The 17,810-nt window shown below is 46.6% G+C and overlaps 1 protein-coding gene across 2 annotated transcripts; it reads right to left on the bottom strand.

Moving 5' to 3' along the window:
• Positions 1–5,297: 5,297 nt before the first annotated feature.
• Positions 5,298–10,298, bottom strand: Rgs16 (regulator of G protein signaling 16). 2 transcript variants are annotated; one of them, XM_070034310.1, is made up of 5 exons: positions 10,145–10,298; positions 9,307–9,417; positions 8,571–8,635; positions 8,120–8,286; positions 5,298–7,044 (listed from the first exon to the last, which is right to left on the bottom strand). In XM_070034310.1, exons 1-5 carry the CDS (start codon positions 10,186–10,188, stop codon positions 6,820–6,822), a joined length of 612 nt encoding a protein of 203 aa, XP_069890411.1. In that variant the 5' UTR covers positions 10,189–10,298; the 3' UTR covers positions 5,298–6,819. The 2 variants fall into 2 exon arrangements, with proteins under 2 accessions (XP_069890411.1, XP_069890412.1); XM_070034311.1 differs by having other exon boundaries at positions 8,571–8,632.
• Between the last annotated feature and the right edge of the window lie 7,512 nt (positions 10,299–17,810).

Here is a 17,810-nt window from a genome sequence, read left to right as displayed (position 1 = left end):
AAGCCAACTGATAGGCCAAACTGCAACCAATTGAAAGGTCTTGAAATCTCATTTCTACTTTCTCTCCGTACATGCTGCCCGACCTGGAATTCTCCAAACTTGTTCTATCTGACCCACAAGTCATTCTTTGATCACATAAAGTCTACTGAGTGTAATTTGTCTTAAGTTTTCCTTTTGACAGAGGGCAAATAACCCAGCTGAGATCCAATGCCAATGAGGTAGCAGTAGATATCAATTTGTTCCAAAGAGAAGAGATGGTAAAGAGTCTTGGAAAGCCAGTCTTTCTTGTCATGATGACACATGTGTATTTCAGCCCAGTGAGTAGGGACACACCTGCAGTGAAACTCAAGGTCACTATTGACACCAGAAAGAACTCAGCCCAGGATCCACAGTGTATCTTAAGAAGAGAAACATCTGACAGCATGGAACAGCAGACTTGTCCCAGGATTTGGGCTACTAAGTGATTTGGAGCTCAAGGAAACAGGGATTTGTTCTAAGTTGGGTGCTGTTAGGAGCCATTTTAGTATTGAGACTGTAATTATTATCATCCTGGGATCTGGGGAAAAAAACAAAGTAGAGCTAGAGCTATCTACTCTCAGGAGCCAGAAGAGGCGCTATCAGTTATTTTTCTGGTGATACAGAAGCTGCCTGTTTAATGGTCACTTCCATTAAATAAGGGTTGAGTCCATGTATAATAACAAGCACAAGTATAATAAAACCTTAAATTATCAACACAAAAACAAGACATGCAATGAGGAAACTAGCTACCATGTTTCAATGGGAAATTCTGGGTCAAGATCAAATCAAAGACTGTAAAAATTCATGTCCCATAAAGGAAAGATATCAATGTAGAAGTTCAAAATCTGGCTTGCAATGGCAAGTTACAGTTGCACAAGTATCACAGAAGTGTGCACAGAGGGAAGGTACCTAGCGCTACTTGTCCCGCCTGAGAAAGAAAAAAAAAAAACATGTGTGATAGGATGTGAAAACATGGAGGAAGGCTAGGCAATGGGAATGAGTGTGAGGAAGGAACTGTGATTGCCCCCGGACCATCCCGAACCAGGGCAACCATCCTGCCCCAGAGAATGGCATATTCTCAACAGTAATGGGTCCTGGCAAAAGGAGAGATCATTCACAACATGACCCCAGCTACTAAGATGGGCTCAGATGTCCAGACTCTAGAGGGAAGGAATAAACCAACAAAAGCAAAAGACAGCAGGGACCCAAAATGGGCGGGAATCTTAGACTGGGAGCATTGGGAGGTTTAAACAAAGCCAAGACAGAACTGGAAGGCCATCTCCCGCCTGTCTTCCAGTGCCTCCATTCCCAAGATGTTGAAATTGAGAAGAATCCTCAATCATTCCTTCCTTTAACCAAAAAGACCCTCCAGACTGACTCTGAGCTTGGTAATGACCTGCATTTAGCTTATCAATAACCTTCTTTGGGGATCTCAATGAGAAGAAAATAGGATCAAGTTGAATCAAATAGAAAACCAGTTATATGAGAATAGTCCAAAAGTTTGTTGTGCGTAATAGCTAACTGATGTAGCTACCCTGCTAGCTCCATTGAGACAATTTGCTTCAACTTTCCAGGCCTTTGTTTCTGTATTTGTAAAGTGGGGAATGACAATAATAGTAGTCACCTTATAGGAATTTTTATGAGGATTATAGAAATTAATATGTGAACTATTTAGAACAGAACTTGTCGCATTCAAGTAGCTACTATTTTTTTAAGCATTTACGATGGGGCCCTATGATAAATCCTCTTGATAAATTTGTTGATTTGGTCATCACAAAGCTCTTTGAGTCCCAAAATGTTGCTATTCACATTTTCTAGCAAAAAAAAGTGAGACTCTAAGAAATTAAGTAGTGTGTTGAAGATTACTTGCTAATAAACAGCAAGTAAGGTAATGAGAACATTTTTTGTTGAACATTGTTGCCCCCTCCCTCTTTTTCTCCCACTTTCCTTCCTTCTGACTCCCCTCTCCCTCCCCCCAAGTTGCAAAGTTTATTTCCAACATAATGTCTTATGGGTATCACTGTTGCATTGGTTCACCCTTTGTCCTTTGTCTCACCATTTTATTATTCTCCTTCCCTTCCCCAGATCAGATAAACTATATACAAGACACAGGGACCACAATCAAAAACAGTGACAACAGGGGATAAACCAAGGTGGGAGGGGGGAAGAAAAAAGAAATAACCGGAGTTGGGAAGGTAGCTCAGTGGTAGAGTTCTTGCCTTGCATGCATGAGGCCCTGGGTTCAATTCCTCAGCACCACATAAGCAGAAAAAGCCGGAAGTGGCGCTGTGGCTCAAGTGATAGGGTGCTAGTTCTGAGCTGAAGAGCTGAGGGACTGTGCCCAGACCCAGAGTTCAGGTCCCATGACAAAGAAAGGAAAGAAAGAAAGAAAGAAAGAAAGAAAGAAAGAAAGAAAGAAAGAAAGAAAGAAAGAAAGAAAGAAAGAAAGAAAGAAAGAAAGAAAGAAAGAAAGAAAGAAAGAAAGAAAGAAAGAAAGAGGGAGGGAGGGAGGGAGGCAAGGAGGTGAAGGAGGGAAGGAAGGAAGGAAGGAAGGAAGAAAGGAAGGAAGGAAGGGAAAGAAATTCACACAGTACATGTAGGGGAAAAAAATCCTTGTTTCCATATCTTGAAGGTCGTTCTGCTTAGCATCATTTCATATCGAATGACCATAAGTTAACTTGGGATGAGCACTTAAAAGGTTCTGAAAGGGGCTGGGAAGGTGGCTCAGTGGTAGAGCGCATGCCTTGCATGCCAGAGGCCCTGGGTTCGATTCCTCAGCACCACATAAGCAAAAAGAAAAAAGCCGGAAGTGGCGCTGTGGCTCAAGTGGTAGAGCGCTAGCCTTGAGCTGAAGAGCTGAGGGACAGCGTTCAGGCCCAGAGTTCAGGCCCATGACCGGACCCAAAAAAAATAAAAATAAAAATAAAAAAAAAATAAAAGGTTCTGAAGACCTTTTCCTTTTAGCTAAGCAAGAATTTCGATTTTAAAGTTAATTTTAGCTCTGTGGACTAAAGAAATCTCGGTATGATAGCAACTATATTGATAATTCTAATGTCATGTGTTATTAAAATAAATTAACAGAAGAGCTACAGTAAAAACAAAGTCTAGCCCTTAGATGGAATTCCAAAGGAAGAAGCCAGACTAATGTTAGAAGTTGTGGTGCCTAAGAAAAAGCTGCCATTTCAAAGCATGGCCACAGGGAGGCAGCAGAGAGTGAGAGATAGGCTGGCCTTCCACAACTGTGGAAGCAGCACCTGGTACTTGCAAGCAAACAGCACCAGCTGACCGGTGTTTGAGTGATTTCCATGTCTCCTATGACTAGCTTGCTTAGTACCTCCCACCATTCATTTCCTCCTCTGAAATTCTAGAATGCTCTATTCATCAAACTATGGTACTGAATCCATTTTTCTAAAAAGAAAATTTGATGTGGAATTTATTTTAAAAAACACAATAAACTGTAGTAACTAATGCCTTCTGTGCACAGGCTCTGTACTAAGACTAGGTAATAACAATAGCTAATATGCATGGAGCTTCCACAGTGCACCAAACACTTCGCTTTGCTTCAATATGCTCTGGAAGGGGGGCATTCTGAGGAGACTCATTTTGTACCTCGTCTTATCTAACTTCCTAAGGTGAGTGGACCCAGGACGCAGCAGATTTGTATTCTTACAAACCTTCTCCCAAATTCTTTTTTTTTTTTTTTGCCGATTGTGGGGCCTGAACTCTGGGCCTGGGCACTGTCCCTCAGCTCTTCAGCTCAAGGCTAGTGCTCTACCACTTGAGCCACAGCACCACTTCTGGCTTTTTCTGCTTATGTGGTGCTGAGGAATCGAACCCAGGGCCTCATGTATACAAGGCAAGCACTCTACCACTGAGCCACCTTGCCAGCCCTTCTCCCAAATTCTTTTAGGAGCAATTCAACCTTCACATGCCCTTGGCCTGTGGAAAAGATACCGTGGCTTTATGTACTTCATCTCAGACATATATGAAATTATAAAACAATAGTAACTCCTCAAATTTAAATGGAAGTCATAAAAGTTGTAGTTTGTTTTGAAGGTAGTCTAGAATACGAAAGTCTATAAGTAGAGCCTTTGAGAAGTAACTGGATCTCCAGGCTCTAGCTGCATCAATAGGTTAATCTGTTGATAGGTTCATAGTTTGTTACACTATAGGAAGGTGATGGAATCTTAGGTGCACAACTGTAATCTTAGCTGCTCAGGAGGCGGAGGTCTGAGAGTCTCTGTTCAAAGCCAGCCTTGGTAGAAAAGTCTGTAAAATTCTTCTTTATTTTTATTTTTTGCCTGTCATGGGGCTTGAACTCAAGGCCTGGGCACTGCCCCTGAGCTCTTTTGCTCAAGGCTAGTGCTTTACCACGTGGAGCCACAGCATGGTTAATTGGAGGTAAGAGTCTCATAGACTTTCCTGCCCTGGCTGGCTTTGAACTGTGATCCTCAGATCTCAGCCTCCTGAGGAGATAGGATTACAGGTGTGAACCATCAGCACCCAGCAGTTCAGGAGACTTTTATCTTGAATTAACCAGCAAAAAGCTGGAAGCAGAGCTGTGGCTCAAAGGGTAGAACACTAGCCCTGAGCAAAAAAAAGCTCAGGGACAGCACTCAGACCCTGAGTTCAAGCCCCAGGAACAGCATGGAGAGCGGGGGGGGGGGGGGAGTGAGAGGGAGAGAGAGAGGAAGGGAGAAAGAGAGGAAGAGAGAGGGAGGGAGGGAGAGAGAAAAGAAAAAAGAGAAATCACCTAGAACAAGAGGCCTAGTCCTTGGAGATATGCCCTTGTCCTAGGCCAACACAGCCAAGTACCCACACCAAGACCACTGAATCTGAACCCAAATTCTAAGTTGATTTTCTCCCATACTTTGTCACAGTGATGGAAAGCTGACTAATGCCTAACCCATCAGGTCTAGGCAGGTGTCTAAGCGGTACCCACCAGACCACAGCGTGCTACAGGCAGGCACGGGAATGGCCTGTGTGAGTGCCAGATGGGCAAAGAAAAGCAACAGATGTGCAGTAATGGCAGTCCGTTCAATACAGGGTGACTGCCCTCCGCTAAGGGAGTTACCTGTTCCTTCCCTCTGGCTCAGCCTGCTACAGGTGAACAGAGTGCTACCACGTGTGTCTGCACCCGCATGACGGGGCTCTCCCACTTATCCTACAGACTCCCCAGAGGCCAGCGCCTACCACAGTCCCCCAGGACCCCTCCTCTCTCTTCACCACACGGTCCTTAGCGAACGAGCTTGCATTCGGCTTTATTTATTTATTTTATAAGAATATAACATGCTGAAACAGGAACATGGGGATTGCATACATCATTCGTAATCAAGGAATCCAGCTCCCTTTGTCAACAATAAATAACTATTTAAACAGTGAGGAGTTCCGGACATTCCTCAGTGGTTCCTAATACATGCAGAGGTAGAGTCTGGTGGAGAAAGGGGCAGGCAGGCAGCAACTCCTGCTGAAATTCTCCAGTAGAGGCATAATAAATAATACCAGCAACAGAAGGAACAACAAATAAAAGAATTTTGACAATCAACACAATACCAATAGTACTTAAATAATTTCCTCCTGGAGCAGCTCAAGTGCAGAGAGAACAGTGGGATCCTGGACATCCAGCCCCCTCCTCCCCCGGGCAAGGGGTATTGGGCTGCCTGGCAAACTCATCTCCCTCTCCTGGGCTCAGTACAGGAAGTCCCGGCACACAAAGTTTGTTCAGTGAGGCCCTGAGGTGATAGGTAGAATCTAACTTCCTCCCAGATGCTACTCTTCCCAGTGGCTCTGCTCTCCAATTTCACTCCCAATTTCTATCTTCTGTCCCAGGGCCAGCATGGTCTCTGGTCCCTGTTACTCCCCACCCTCTAGTGTTCCTGGGGAAAGAAACACAAGCATTCCTTCTACCCTGAGCGTCTCTCTTTTTCCTTGATTCCAGTCAGACTTCTGGGCTTTGCCAAGAGATTTGTTTCTTAGGACCCTTCTCTCCCTCATTCCACACAGCTTGAAGTGAGAAGTGGACTGGCCATGGAAGGCCTGCCCCCTCCCTTCTCCACGCCCCACCTTCCAGGGCAGGGAATAAGTCAGGGAGGCCCTTCAATGGACTCTGATTTAAGTGGATTCTGCTGCAAACACAGGGTGAGGAGCTAGCTGTCAGAGGCCACCCTAAAGCACCCTAACTGGGGTCCCAGGAGCAATCGTTTCTCTTTCAGAGCTCGCTCCTGACCTGAAGGGGCACTCAGGCCCAGCTTTTGAGGTATCAAAATCTCATTCTGGGCAAGAAATCACATTGACTCACTGACCTTGAGACTTTGAAGATGGGTACAGTACAGTGTTAAGAAGCCGAAGCTCAGGGACCCTGGAGTGCCCTGGGCCAGGTGAGCAGGGGACAACACGAAGGTTCTCTACCCACAGTTCCTTCTGGGCCCTATCTGGGAATTAGGAAAAGAAGATTCGCTCAAAGTCAACGGATGTCCAGGCAAACATTGGATCAGGTCGTCTTCCTCGCTCTTCATTTCCCACCTTGGAAATGCTTCCTCACCCCTGGGAAGAGTCAGTGCTTAGCTGTGCGCCCCATTCTTTTCCCCAGAGAGCCCCACGTGGCCACTGTGGTCAACCCTTGTCCACAGTGTCTGGAGGAGGGGGGTGGATGAGCTCGCTTTGTCCAGGCTGCTGGGAAACCTTGCCCTGCACTGTCCTCCTGCACTTGCAGGGCAGAGCCTGCCTTCCATGCAGGGGCAGCCGCCTCGGGGAAGGGTGACCCCACCTCGCTTCCAGCTGGCTGGCTCACTGCCTAGAGGCTCATGTGTGTGAGGGTTCGGCTGGGCTGCAGCTGGATGTGGAGGTGGTGGCGGCAGCTGAGGCTTGCGCAGCCAACTCTTGGTAAGCAGATGACTTCAGGAAGCGCGGGTAAGAGTCCTTCTCCATCAGCGTGCGCGTCTTGCCTTGGGCCACATCAAAACAGGTGACTGTGACCGCTTGCAGATTTGTTCTGGTCAGCTCCCGGGTCTCGTGGTCTATGTTCACCTGTGGGTAGGGGAGCAAACACACAGTGAGTGGGCTGACTTTGAGGTCAAGTGGCAGGCGGGGCTGTGGACAGAGCATCAGATTCTGAATGGAGTCACTAAGCAGCTGTTCAGCTCAGGGCCTGTCCCCGCATCAGCTCTCGTGGCTGGCCCCCAGCCTCTCAGAATTAGTGCGAGGCTTTCAAAAGCCCACTTGGTCTAATAGCACTTCTGTTGTCTTCCCATGCAATTGTGGGGCCTGCATTAGGTCCTCTGCCTGAACTCACTCCTGCTTTTGCTCCATGTTCTATGTAGGTCTGCTTGTCGTTCTGGGGCTTCAAGGGGCCTTTGCATTGGCAGTCTCCTGTACTAGAGCATTCCTCAATTCTTTTAGCTCTCTGTTTATGTTACCTTACCAGCTATCCCTCTACTCACTCTACTCCATGACTCTGGCACTGTCTCTCACTACCTGCTTTATCTGTATCAGAGCATAAATCTGATAAGACTTATATTTAATTGGTTATTAACCTCTTCTCCCACTAGAAGATATGTTCTATTAAGGAACATACCCCCCGAGACTATAACAATGTCTTGTGCGTAATTGGTGCTTACCAAATTTTTATGGGCAACCATGGAATAAAAGAGGTTAAAAAGTAAAATATAAAATGATGCAAAAGTGAGGCAGGACCCTGATCTCGCCACCAGGTGGCTCCACGTTCTTTATCAGATGAAGCCGCCAGGCAGAGCAACAGCCATACACTGCAAGGTCCAGCATTCAGGGACTGAGCCAGGTTGTGCAAGGTCCCTGTCATGACTTTATTTCCCCAGTTGGCAAGGCTCTTAAAAGAATTGATCTTCCAGGGTGCATACAGAGAAGCCATAACCGCCTGACAAACCATCCTGTCCTATGGGAAGTCAGAGGGTGACAGCATCAAGCAGCACAGACCCTAGTCTTTGGCCATACAAGCCCGCTGCCCCGTGACGAAAAGGTCAGACTGCGTCAAAACCTAGCCCCTCACCTCCTGGCCCCAGCTATCCATGATTTTCAGTGGGGCAGGGGCAGCTGTGTGTGATGGAGATTATGCTTAGATACTGACCTCTTTAGGGGCTTCGCTGCGAATGAACTCATCAAAGATGCGCTGAGCCCTGGAGCTGAGCTTGGCTGCGGATCGGATCTTCTTGAACTCCTCACAGGCCAGCCAGAACTCAAGGTTCTCCTCACTGAACTCTGTCTTCAGGAAAGCGTGGAAGGCAGCCACTCCATCTGGGGTTGAGAGGAGAGAGGAGGAGACAGGTCAGACTGGGGAACAGCGGGAATAGAGAAAGAAAAGACAGCAATTGTAGTTAATGGCTCTATTTTTAGAATGTAATTTTCCTGAACAAGGGCCTGTCTTTGTATTTTGAATAGAGGCTGGCACACTAGGGGATCCATATTCTTCTTCTTACTACTATTATTTTCCCCATGTTTTCAACACCGCTCAGACAGACTCCAAAGCACATGAGTGCACACGTGTCACCCACAGACAGACACAACAGGGTCCGACTTACTTTTACTGCTCAGCAACAAGTCGAAGGACTCTTTCCATCCCAACACATCTTCTGAGAAGCTTCTGCTAGAGAAAGAACACATAAGATTTTAAAATCTAAACAAGTAAACATAACAAAAAAAAAATCCTAGTGAGAACTGCTAGGAAGATGCATAATTCACACGAAGGCTTGCTCAGGAATTGTCAGAACTAGCTCCTCAAACTCAGCTGGAATCAGGGTGTTCATCCAGGAACCAAAGCCAGGGAGCTTGGAATCCTCAGTATCCCTAAGGCTGCTTCTTCTCTGTCCAAAACTACTTTGATTCCCAGGACTCTCAAAGCTTAGGGGTTTTGTTTGTTTGGGGGTGTTTTTTTTTTCTCTTCCAAGGAAATAAAGATCTCAGAGAGATTATATTTCCCCAGAGCCTAACATAGAATCTTTAATAAAGGGCTTCTAGGCAAGGTGTGGTCATGTAAGTAGAGTTATTAGCAACTACGCCAGGTGGTCTTGGACCCTGGTTACAGGAGCAGTACTGCATCCCAGGTGGGAGAGTCTAATGACTGGACATTGTCTGCTGGTGGACTTGAGACCTGGATCAACCTACCAGTTTACCCTGAACCCCGCAGCCACAGCAGGCCACCAAGTCCTGCTGAACTCTCCAGGAGGGGTTGCCCAGGTCCACTCTAGCACCTCCTAGTTTCTCCTTATCTCTTACTCCCCAGGTTCACAGGCAGGTGGGCTTGATGGCAGGACTTACCTTTCTTTGCTGTGTTTACTGCCCCAGTCGAACTTGCCCAGACTCCCAGAGTCAGAGCCCAGCTCTGATTTGTGAAGGAAGATCCCCAGACGTGTCTTGAACTCTTTGGCTCTGGAAGACAAATAAATCAGGAATGTGAAAAAGGATTGTCAGCTCAGCCAGCTCAGGGAGATCGGTGGAAACCCAGGAGAACTCTAGCACCTAAATGTCAGCGTCAAGAGCTCAAGGGAACACTCGGCTGTTCCCAGGGTTCGGCCTATGCCCTTTCTCATTAGGGCCATCACCCCCAAAGCAACAAGAGCAATGTCTGGGCTTGCCTCCATGTGCGTATCTGGGTGTACGGAACTACAGAAATAAGCTTTTCCCTATGAAAAGTCACCAATCTGTCCCTCTGCCTGTTGATGAACCAAAAAGCAGCTCAACACATCCAGGCTTGTTGGGTATTTCTGGAACTGTATGGACATTGATTCCTGCTTTTCTCTTTACCTTTTCCTTCCCAGCTACCAGCTCCACGAACGCAGGAAGCTGCTGGATAGCTAGGAAGTTTGCATATTTCTCTCCCATGAGACAGTGCCTTCCCCAGGGGCAAAGGACACCATGCTCCCAGTCCTGAGCTGTGGGATGAAAGGCAAGGGCTCAGGAAATTGAGGCAGCCTCGGTTCTGCTTGGAGGTGCCAGGGTGGTTAGGTTTCCCTTTGTTTTCGCTTCTTCCCGATCCTGGCATCGACTTGCCAACTCAAGTCCCCACCGCAGCACTCCGCGGCCCAGCCAGGTCCCTGCGAGTTGGATGGGGCTGGGCCGCTTTCCTAGGGGACAGCTGGACACGTCTCCGTCTTACCTCTCCAGGCAGGTGGTGGGGAAGGCAGCCAGGGTGCGGCACATGCTGGCGGGCGAGGGGCAATACGTCTTGGACGGGAAGCTGGAGGGCTCCGGAGGGTCCCCGAGCGCAAGGCCGAGCGCAGCGAGCGCCAACACGCGCAGGTTGAGCTCCACTGTCTGCACGCGCCGGGCAGGCCCAGGTCCCAGGCTTTTCTAGGATCGGGGGTGGGCGTGGCCGGAAGGCGACGGCCAATCAGAGAGCGGGGCTTGGCTCCGCGAGGGCGGAGATGAGCCCGCCCGCTGGGGAGCAGCCGGCCCACGGGGCACCCACGGAGGGTCTGCCCCGCACCCCCCAGCCCTCCGCCCCGGCGCCCCCACTCCGTCCCGCCGTCCCTGGAGGACGTGGGAAGCCAGAAACCGCGGGGAGGCGCGAGGATGAGTAGCGCACACGGACAGCCGAGGGAGCCCGCGGGGTCGCGGGGTTGTGCGGGGGGTCGCAGGGAAGCCCGGGCCTAGCTGGGCTCCGAAGGGCAGGCGCAGAGGGTGCGGCCTGGGCGACCCCGCACCTGGGCGCACTGAGCTGCGCCCGGGCCGGCAGGGGGTGGGGCGCGAAGGGAGCTCTTCACAGATGAAAACAACAACAACAACAAAGCGAGATCTGATCTTACCCGACCTCAGAGTTGGGAATGGCAGATAGATGGGAAGGGGCCACTTTATGGAACAGCTTCTCTGTTTCAGACCCCTGAACAGACTGTGAAATCCCCTTGCTCAAAGTGTTGGTGCCAGAATTCAGATGTGACTATACCAGACTTTTCCTATTGCTCTCCTCGCTCCCTCCCCCAAATACCACCAGCTCTGTAGCTTAGTTAAGAGTTTTCCCCAGGATACAGACCAAATTGGAGACTGACACCCATGCAGGAGGTTTGCTGGGGCAAAGTTCTCAGAACTGTGATAGAGCAAAGGCAGCAGAGCTTAGAAAGGGAAAAGCGGATGCCTTAGGCAGAGGCCCCAGATCACCTGGACCCGGTTGCTCCTCCGCAGTTCTTCCTGCCTTTACATCCCAGATAAGCTACAGCTGGCCTGAGCTTAATTAAGCAAGACAGCTCCTTGGGCCAAGAGAAACTCCCAGAGAGAGCCTGCAGCAGACCCCAGGCTGGGAAACCGTGGCCACAGTCCTGAGGAGGGGCTCTGGGGTACAGAAGGTGTTTAAACCAGGGCTGGGCCTGCCGTCAGCCTTCAAGATTTCCTTCACTGAAACTCTGGAGTTCAGAACAATAAAAGAAAATAGTGTTTTTGGAATACAGATTTTTTTTAAAAATTTCACAACAGGCATTATTCATAACAGAATTATGATTTCTCAGGAAGACCTGTTCTGTGTTTCTGAAAGTAAAAGGTCAGAAAAGAGAGAAAGGCGGGGCACTAGTGACACCTACCTGTAACCCTAGTTACTCAGGAAGCTACGATCTGAGGGTTGTGGTTTGAAGCTAGCCCAGACAGGAAAGTCCATGAGACACAATTCTCTCCAATTAATCACACACACACACACACACACACACACACACACACACACACACACACACACACACACACACAGCTGGAAGTGGAGCTGTGGCCCAAGTGGTAGAGTGCTGTCATTGAGCACAAAAGCTCAGGGACTGCACCAAAGAACTCAGTTCAAGACCAGCACAAAAAAAGAGAGAGAAAGAAAGGAAGAGAGAAGAGGGCCCTACTTGAGAGCTCATTGAGAAGGCAGAAAAAAGGTAATAGAGGAATGAAAAGGAAAAAAAAAACAGAGGGGGAGAAGAAATGGAGAGAGGCCTTGAGCTAGTGTTTCAGGCTTCTGGGGTAACAGAGGCAAAAATCAGAACACTGTGGGGTATGATTTCTACAAGTAGATTCTCTCACTGAGTGAGGGCTGGTAGAGGATGACCCAGTTAGTCAAAAGAATGTGCTCTGAAAAGGCAAACAGGCCTTCCCTAACTTCCCATTGCTTAGTGGAGAACAGAGGCAGGCAGGACCGCAGCCCTTACAATCAAATCTTGCCAACCTCAGCTCTGGTTCTTCCTTCCTCTGAACAGGTGTGGGGCAGTGGTGTGCAGCCAGGCAGTTAGACCTCTTCAGTTCTGCCGTCCTTCATCCATTCAGCCCATCAGCAGGAGTTTTGCTGAGCAGAGGTGGTCAGCTGAGGTAAGCATTGGTGTTTCACTTGGTATTACTCATGCCCCTAGGCATGATTTTATTATGCAGCTGCCAAGAGAAGAGGTGGGTGTTTGTCTACGAGACAGGTGTTCTCTGTGCAACAAAAAGGAGCTTATAGGTGGACTAAACCCATAGTCTTGCCCTCAGGAGTACCATTTATGAATTAACCTGGACATGGTCACATTGCAACAACAATGACTAGGCAGCGAATCCTCCTCCCTGAGGAGGCCAGAGGAGGTGTTGTCATTTCTGTTTTAGACAATAAAACAGCCGTGTCCATAGTGCCTTTGTGAAGGAGAGTGAAACTGGAAACAGCCCAAATGGGAAAGGGGGCATCTGCCCTTGTCTGAACTGGTACTTGCTCCTATTCCACAAAGAACGCAGAGACAAAGGGATCTTAATGCACAGAGAGAGCACAGACGGGCACATCTGAGAGCATAGAGCTCCCTGCTGAAGATGAAGAGCCCTGTCTGAGTTCAACCTGCCTCCCAGTTGCCATGGTTACCTCTGCAGTTTCCAGGAGAAACTTTTTTGAAGTTGACAATGTATCCCAAATTCTCTTCCCAGCAGGTTGTTTCGTAGCTGCAATTTCTGTAATGTGGATGACTCGGCGGTTGCTGTAAATCCAGTCAGTTGAACTCACTTGTGAATTGCACTGGCTTTCACAAAACCTGACCTCCTTTTTGCTCAGTATGTCCAGCGAACCTGCCATCTTTTTAATGGAGGGTGTGAGGACACAGTTTGTAGCATGAATTGTCTGGGATAAGAAATCTAGACAGAGATGGGCTCAGAATTAAACATCCCTGATATTCTAACCACATTGTCTTTTTTTTTTTTTCAAATTCTTTATTGTGAGTAAGTGATTACATAATTTCCCAAATTTCACAGTACTGTGGGATAGCGATGCTTAGTTAAAATCACAAGCACATTCTACCTTTCATGAGGTAAATTGTCTATCATGATCTGTAACATTTCTGAGTTCTGTGAGCTTTGCAATACAGTTATTTCTTCCACATTGGGTGATATGTACATTTCTTTTGTTTTGCATAGCATCAGCTGTTCCCTCTTTCCCACTTGTTCCCTCCCTCCCATCGCTGCCATTGAGTTGCTTAGTTCATTTTGATCCATGTCCAGTGCAGCTGATGGGTCCTGCTGTTGTGTGTTTTTTCCTGATTCCCTCTAGTTCTGTGTTGTCCTCCTGGTTTCCCTCCGGTGTGCACATATATACTATATATGTGATCAGCAGTGTGAGGTTATTCAGTAGTGACTTGACCAGATGAGTGAAAGTCCTTTGTTTCTTAAGTCTTGTTAATTTTGTCATATCACCTAACATTTTGGATTTAACATCCACTTATCAGGGAGACCATGGATGGAGCTAGAAGAAATCATGTTGAGTGAGGTAAGCCAAGAGCAAAGAAACATAGAGATCCCTCCCATGTTGTCTTTTTTGCCTAGAATTGTTTTGGCTATTCTAGGTCATTTGTTGTTCCATATGAACTTTTGGACTGTTTTCTGTATTTCATTGGGATTTTTAATAGGAATTACATTGAATTTATATATTAATTTTGGCAGTATTGCCATTTTCACTATATTAAGTCTGCCTATCCAAGAGCGTGGAAGGTCTTTCCATTTCCTGGTGTCTTCTGTAAGTTCTCTCTTTAAGTTTTTATAGTTTTTGTTAAATAGTTCTTTTATGTATTTGGCTAGGTTAATTCCTAAATATTTTATTTGGGGGGTATTGTGAATGAGGTTGCTTCCTTTATTTCCCTCTCTGCTTGTACATTGTCAGTGTACAGGAAGGCAACTGATTTTTGTGGGTTGATATTGTATCTTGCTACTTTGCCCAAGTGATTTATAACTTCTAAGAGTCTGGGGATGGATTTTTTGGGATCATGAAGGTATAGTATCATGTCATCTGCAAAAAGGGATAGTTTAACTTCTTCTTTCCCTATGCGGATCCCTTTAATGTTTTTTTCTTGCCTTATTGCCCTGGCTAAGGGTTCCAGGACTATATTGAAGAGGAGTAGAGACAGTGGGCATCCTTGCCTTGTTCCTGATTTTAGGAGAATTGGTTGTAGTTTTTTCCCCACATTGTCTTTTATTTCCATCAAGTCCTGTCCACAACACCATTCTTGCTACAGCAGTAGAAGCCTACATAAAATAATGTGGTAGTACATGCCTGCAATCTCAGGAGGTTGAGGCAAGAGGATCCTTGTCTCAAATACATACATACATACATACATACATACATACATACATACATACATACATACATGGGGGAGGGAGACAAAAATATCTTCTCACTGTCTGATTCTACTCACAGTGACCAGGATCTCCCAAATTCAATCATCCATCTACCAAATTCATTAAGAATATTCTCAAGTCAGAAAGACTCTTCCCAGACATTTTTTGTGTGAAAATACCGTACAGAGGGGTTACAATTACATGAGCAAGGTAATGAGTACATTTCTTATCAAGCATTGTTGCCTCCTCCTTTGTTTCCCCTTCCCATCCTTTCCCATCCCCCAACCCCCCACACCAGGGAATGCAACTACAGAGCAGAGTGAAGTAACCGGAACCACTGTCTGTCATTGAACCAACTGATCAGAGAAGATGGGAAGTATTATAAAAGTGAGGGGGTTAGGGGGCCCCAGGAGGGAATGAGACTTGGGTACATGATGCTTCAAAGTGGGAGAAGCAGTTAGAAAAAGGCCATTGTCGTTTGGGGGCAGAGTAATGAAGTTTAGAAAGAATTCCTTAGATACTGGAATTGCTGCGTAGGCCTGTGGGACACAAGGCCGCTGTGGATTTTAGAGCAGGAAAACTGCATTGGCCACACGTGTGCTGATGAGAAAACAGCAATCACCCCCTAGAAAATAGGAACTTGTTCCTGGGAATATTTTCCACGTCAAGTCATGGCATATACATTGGGTACCCTACATACCAAATGTGAAGTGGGTACAGAAAAGAACTTCTTTTTTCCAGGGCACAAGGTACAGCTCATTTAGAATTACGTTAGCCTCTCTGTTTTCTTCCTGCCCTCCTTCATCCTCAGACCCAGAGAGTGGTACATAGTTACTCCAGTGGCATCTCAAGGTCTAGTGCTCTGGTCTCACGTCCTGAACTTCATACCCTAAAGTCCTGGCACATTCAGAAGTCAGAGGGTTACCATGGGTACTGTGCCTTTACTGTAAATCCCTGACCATGAGAGCTCTTATCCTGACAATACCTACATAAGGATTTCTCAGTCCTGCCCCATTTAAAAGTATTTTTTCAATAAATGATTTTTATCTATATATTTAATTCAGATAATAAAATGTACAGGTTCCCCCCCTTTTTCAATTTTATTTTGGACCCCTCTTTCCCCCATCTCTCTTTGCAATCCAGGGTTTGAATTCTTGCTAAGCAAGCGCTCCAGACACTCTAGCACTTCGATTATGCCCAACACACCCCAGACCTTAAAAAAAAAAAAAAAAAAAAAAAAAAAAAGGCAAAGACAGGATCTCACTTTTTTTCCTACTCTGGCATGGTCTTCAGTCCTTCTATTTGCATTTCCTACTTAGCTAGGGATGACAAGCACATGCTACCATACCCAGTTCTTTCTTTTAAGATGAATCACAGAAACGTTTTACCTGTGCTGACCTTGAACCTTGATCCAATTTCCATTTCCTGAGTAGCTAGGATTATAGACTCGAACTACCAGACCTTGCTAGATGCATAGATAGTAGGATAGTTTGTATTTTAGTATTATCCAGAAGTAGTTGTACAATTCAACGTATCAGTTTCAATCCAACATATCACTTTATAATACCTCTCAATCAGTGTCACCCCTTCCATTGTTCTTCCAATCTCTAGACAGTTTAATGAGCTTTGACAAACAATTGACCTCACGTAATCAATACCCAGTCAAGCTGTGGAATAATCCTATCACTGTAGAAACTTCCTTTATGCTCTTACAGCCCATCTCTACCCCCCCACCATACACACACACACACACACACACACACACACACACACACACACACACACACACACACACACAGTGATCTGAGTTCTAGAACCATAGACTGTTAACTCTTTGGGGCTTTTCTACCTAGATCGAGTGCCTTCTTCTTCCCTAATTCTCTCACCATACTTCATTTCTAAGCAAAGATGGCCTTTCAGCCATCCCTGTACTTAGCCTTTTCTCCCTTACCCTGTACTTACTGTTACTTCTGTCACCTGAAGAGGAGGAACCATTGCTTAAGCCATCTTTTTATCTTCAGCCTCTAACAACAAGCTCACTGAAGCGCAGGGTCCCTGAACATGGGTTGGGAAGATGGCTTCTGTTCCAATACAAATAAAGGCTAATGTTTACTGAATACTTACTCTGTTCTATGTGCTTCAAGACAAATTATCATTCAATTCTCACAAAAACCGTTACTTGGTCACAGGAGGTATCATACTGGGTTTTGGGGTTTTTTCATTTTGCAATTGGGGCTAATGTAGTAAAGTTTGAGAAAGTAACTTGCCTACGGGCACAAAGCTAGGAAGTGGCTGTGCTGAATTCTGATCTCTGTGTAACTTCAGAGTCTGTGTTCCTAAGGATGCACCCTGTCGGCTTGCTGTGTGGCATTTCCCTGCTGTGCGGTGTTTTCCACAGAACTGGTTTCACATCCTTGGGGAATAATGGCAGGATGTTGTAACTCATCCTTCTGTTTTCTATAATCCAGTTTCCTTGTATTCTCCCCCTACCATTTGTCTTTGCTCACTCCATTCCTTTCTCCCCATTCACATTTTCCACTTCATCCTTGCCCTCCACTATGGTGTTGTCACTGACTTGGGAATATTTGCTTCTTTACTTCCCAGTTTCCTGTGTCTGAAGTTCCCATGTGGGTCGTGGAAAACCCCTTTCTCTACTAACGTCCCTCAGCATCTGAGCCCTGCACTGCCCTGCCATCTTGCCAGCCTGTGTTCCCTAACCCCTTTTGCTCCTAGAAGACCCTAGTTCTTATCTAGAAGAGAGTCCACAGCAGCTTCCTGGAGCCACAGCTTCAGCTCCAAAAGTCTTTGGGAAATGTGTTGGGAGCTGAGAACCTTTGTTCCTTTGCGCCCTCTGGAGCCTGGCTCTCTGAGGTTTGAGCTCTCTTGGTTCTTGTATGCTGACTTTCCTGGTAGGACAAGTGTGGGCTTATCTGCCTGGCTATGTGTGCTTTACTCTACACCACAGAGCCTGCCTGTCCATCTGCCTCCAGACTCCTGATTTTCCCAGCAGCAGTGCCCAGGTTCCGGGGCTTTTCCCTATACTTGCTTACCCCAAGCCACCTCAGCTTTCATCTGCACACAGCTCTACCCACCACCCCTGTTGCTATGTAGGTGCATGCTCTAAAGGACCGACTAAACCATTGGCTTAAGTGGGCCACATTTTATCTTAATGCCACCATTTCCATGGTGGGATTACCCAAGGATCCTGAGTTTCTCAATGTCTTCCTCTTTCTTACCAGCTT

The sequence above is a fragment of the Dipodomys merriami genome, unplaced genomic scaffold, assembly GCF_024711535.1.
Source record: "Dipodomys merriami isolate MVZ:Mamm:240054 unplaced genomic scaffold, mDipMer1.0.p SCAF_24, whole genome shotgun sequence".
Classification (NCBI taxonomy): Eukaryota; Metazoa; Chordata; class Mammalia; order Rodentia; family Heteromyidae; genus Dipodomys; species Dipodomys merriami.
Note: the sequence above shows the minus strand (reverse complement) of the source record. Positions and strands in the feature narration are given on the sequence as shown.

What these genes read in the sequence shown, in the direction of transcription:
- Rgs16 (XM_070034310.1), bottom strand. Translation starts at nt 10,188, where the DNA reads ATGTGCCGCACCCTGGCTGCCTTCCCCACCACCTGCCTGGAGAG. An exon ending in CCCACCACCTGCCTGGAGAG is followed by an intron (nt 9,418 to 10,144) that starts GTAAGACGGAGA and finishes TTTGTCTTCCAG; the next exon opens with AGCCAAAGAGTTCAAGACAC. An exon ending in GCAGCGAAGCCCCTAAAGAG is followed by an intron (nt 7,045 to 8,119) that starts GTCAGTATCTAA and finishes CCCTACCCACAG; the next exon opens with GTGAACATAGACCACGAGAC.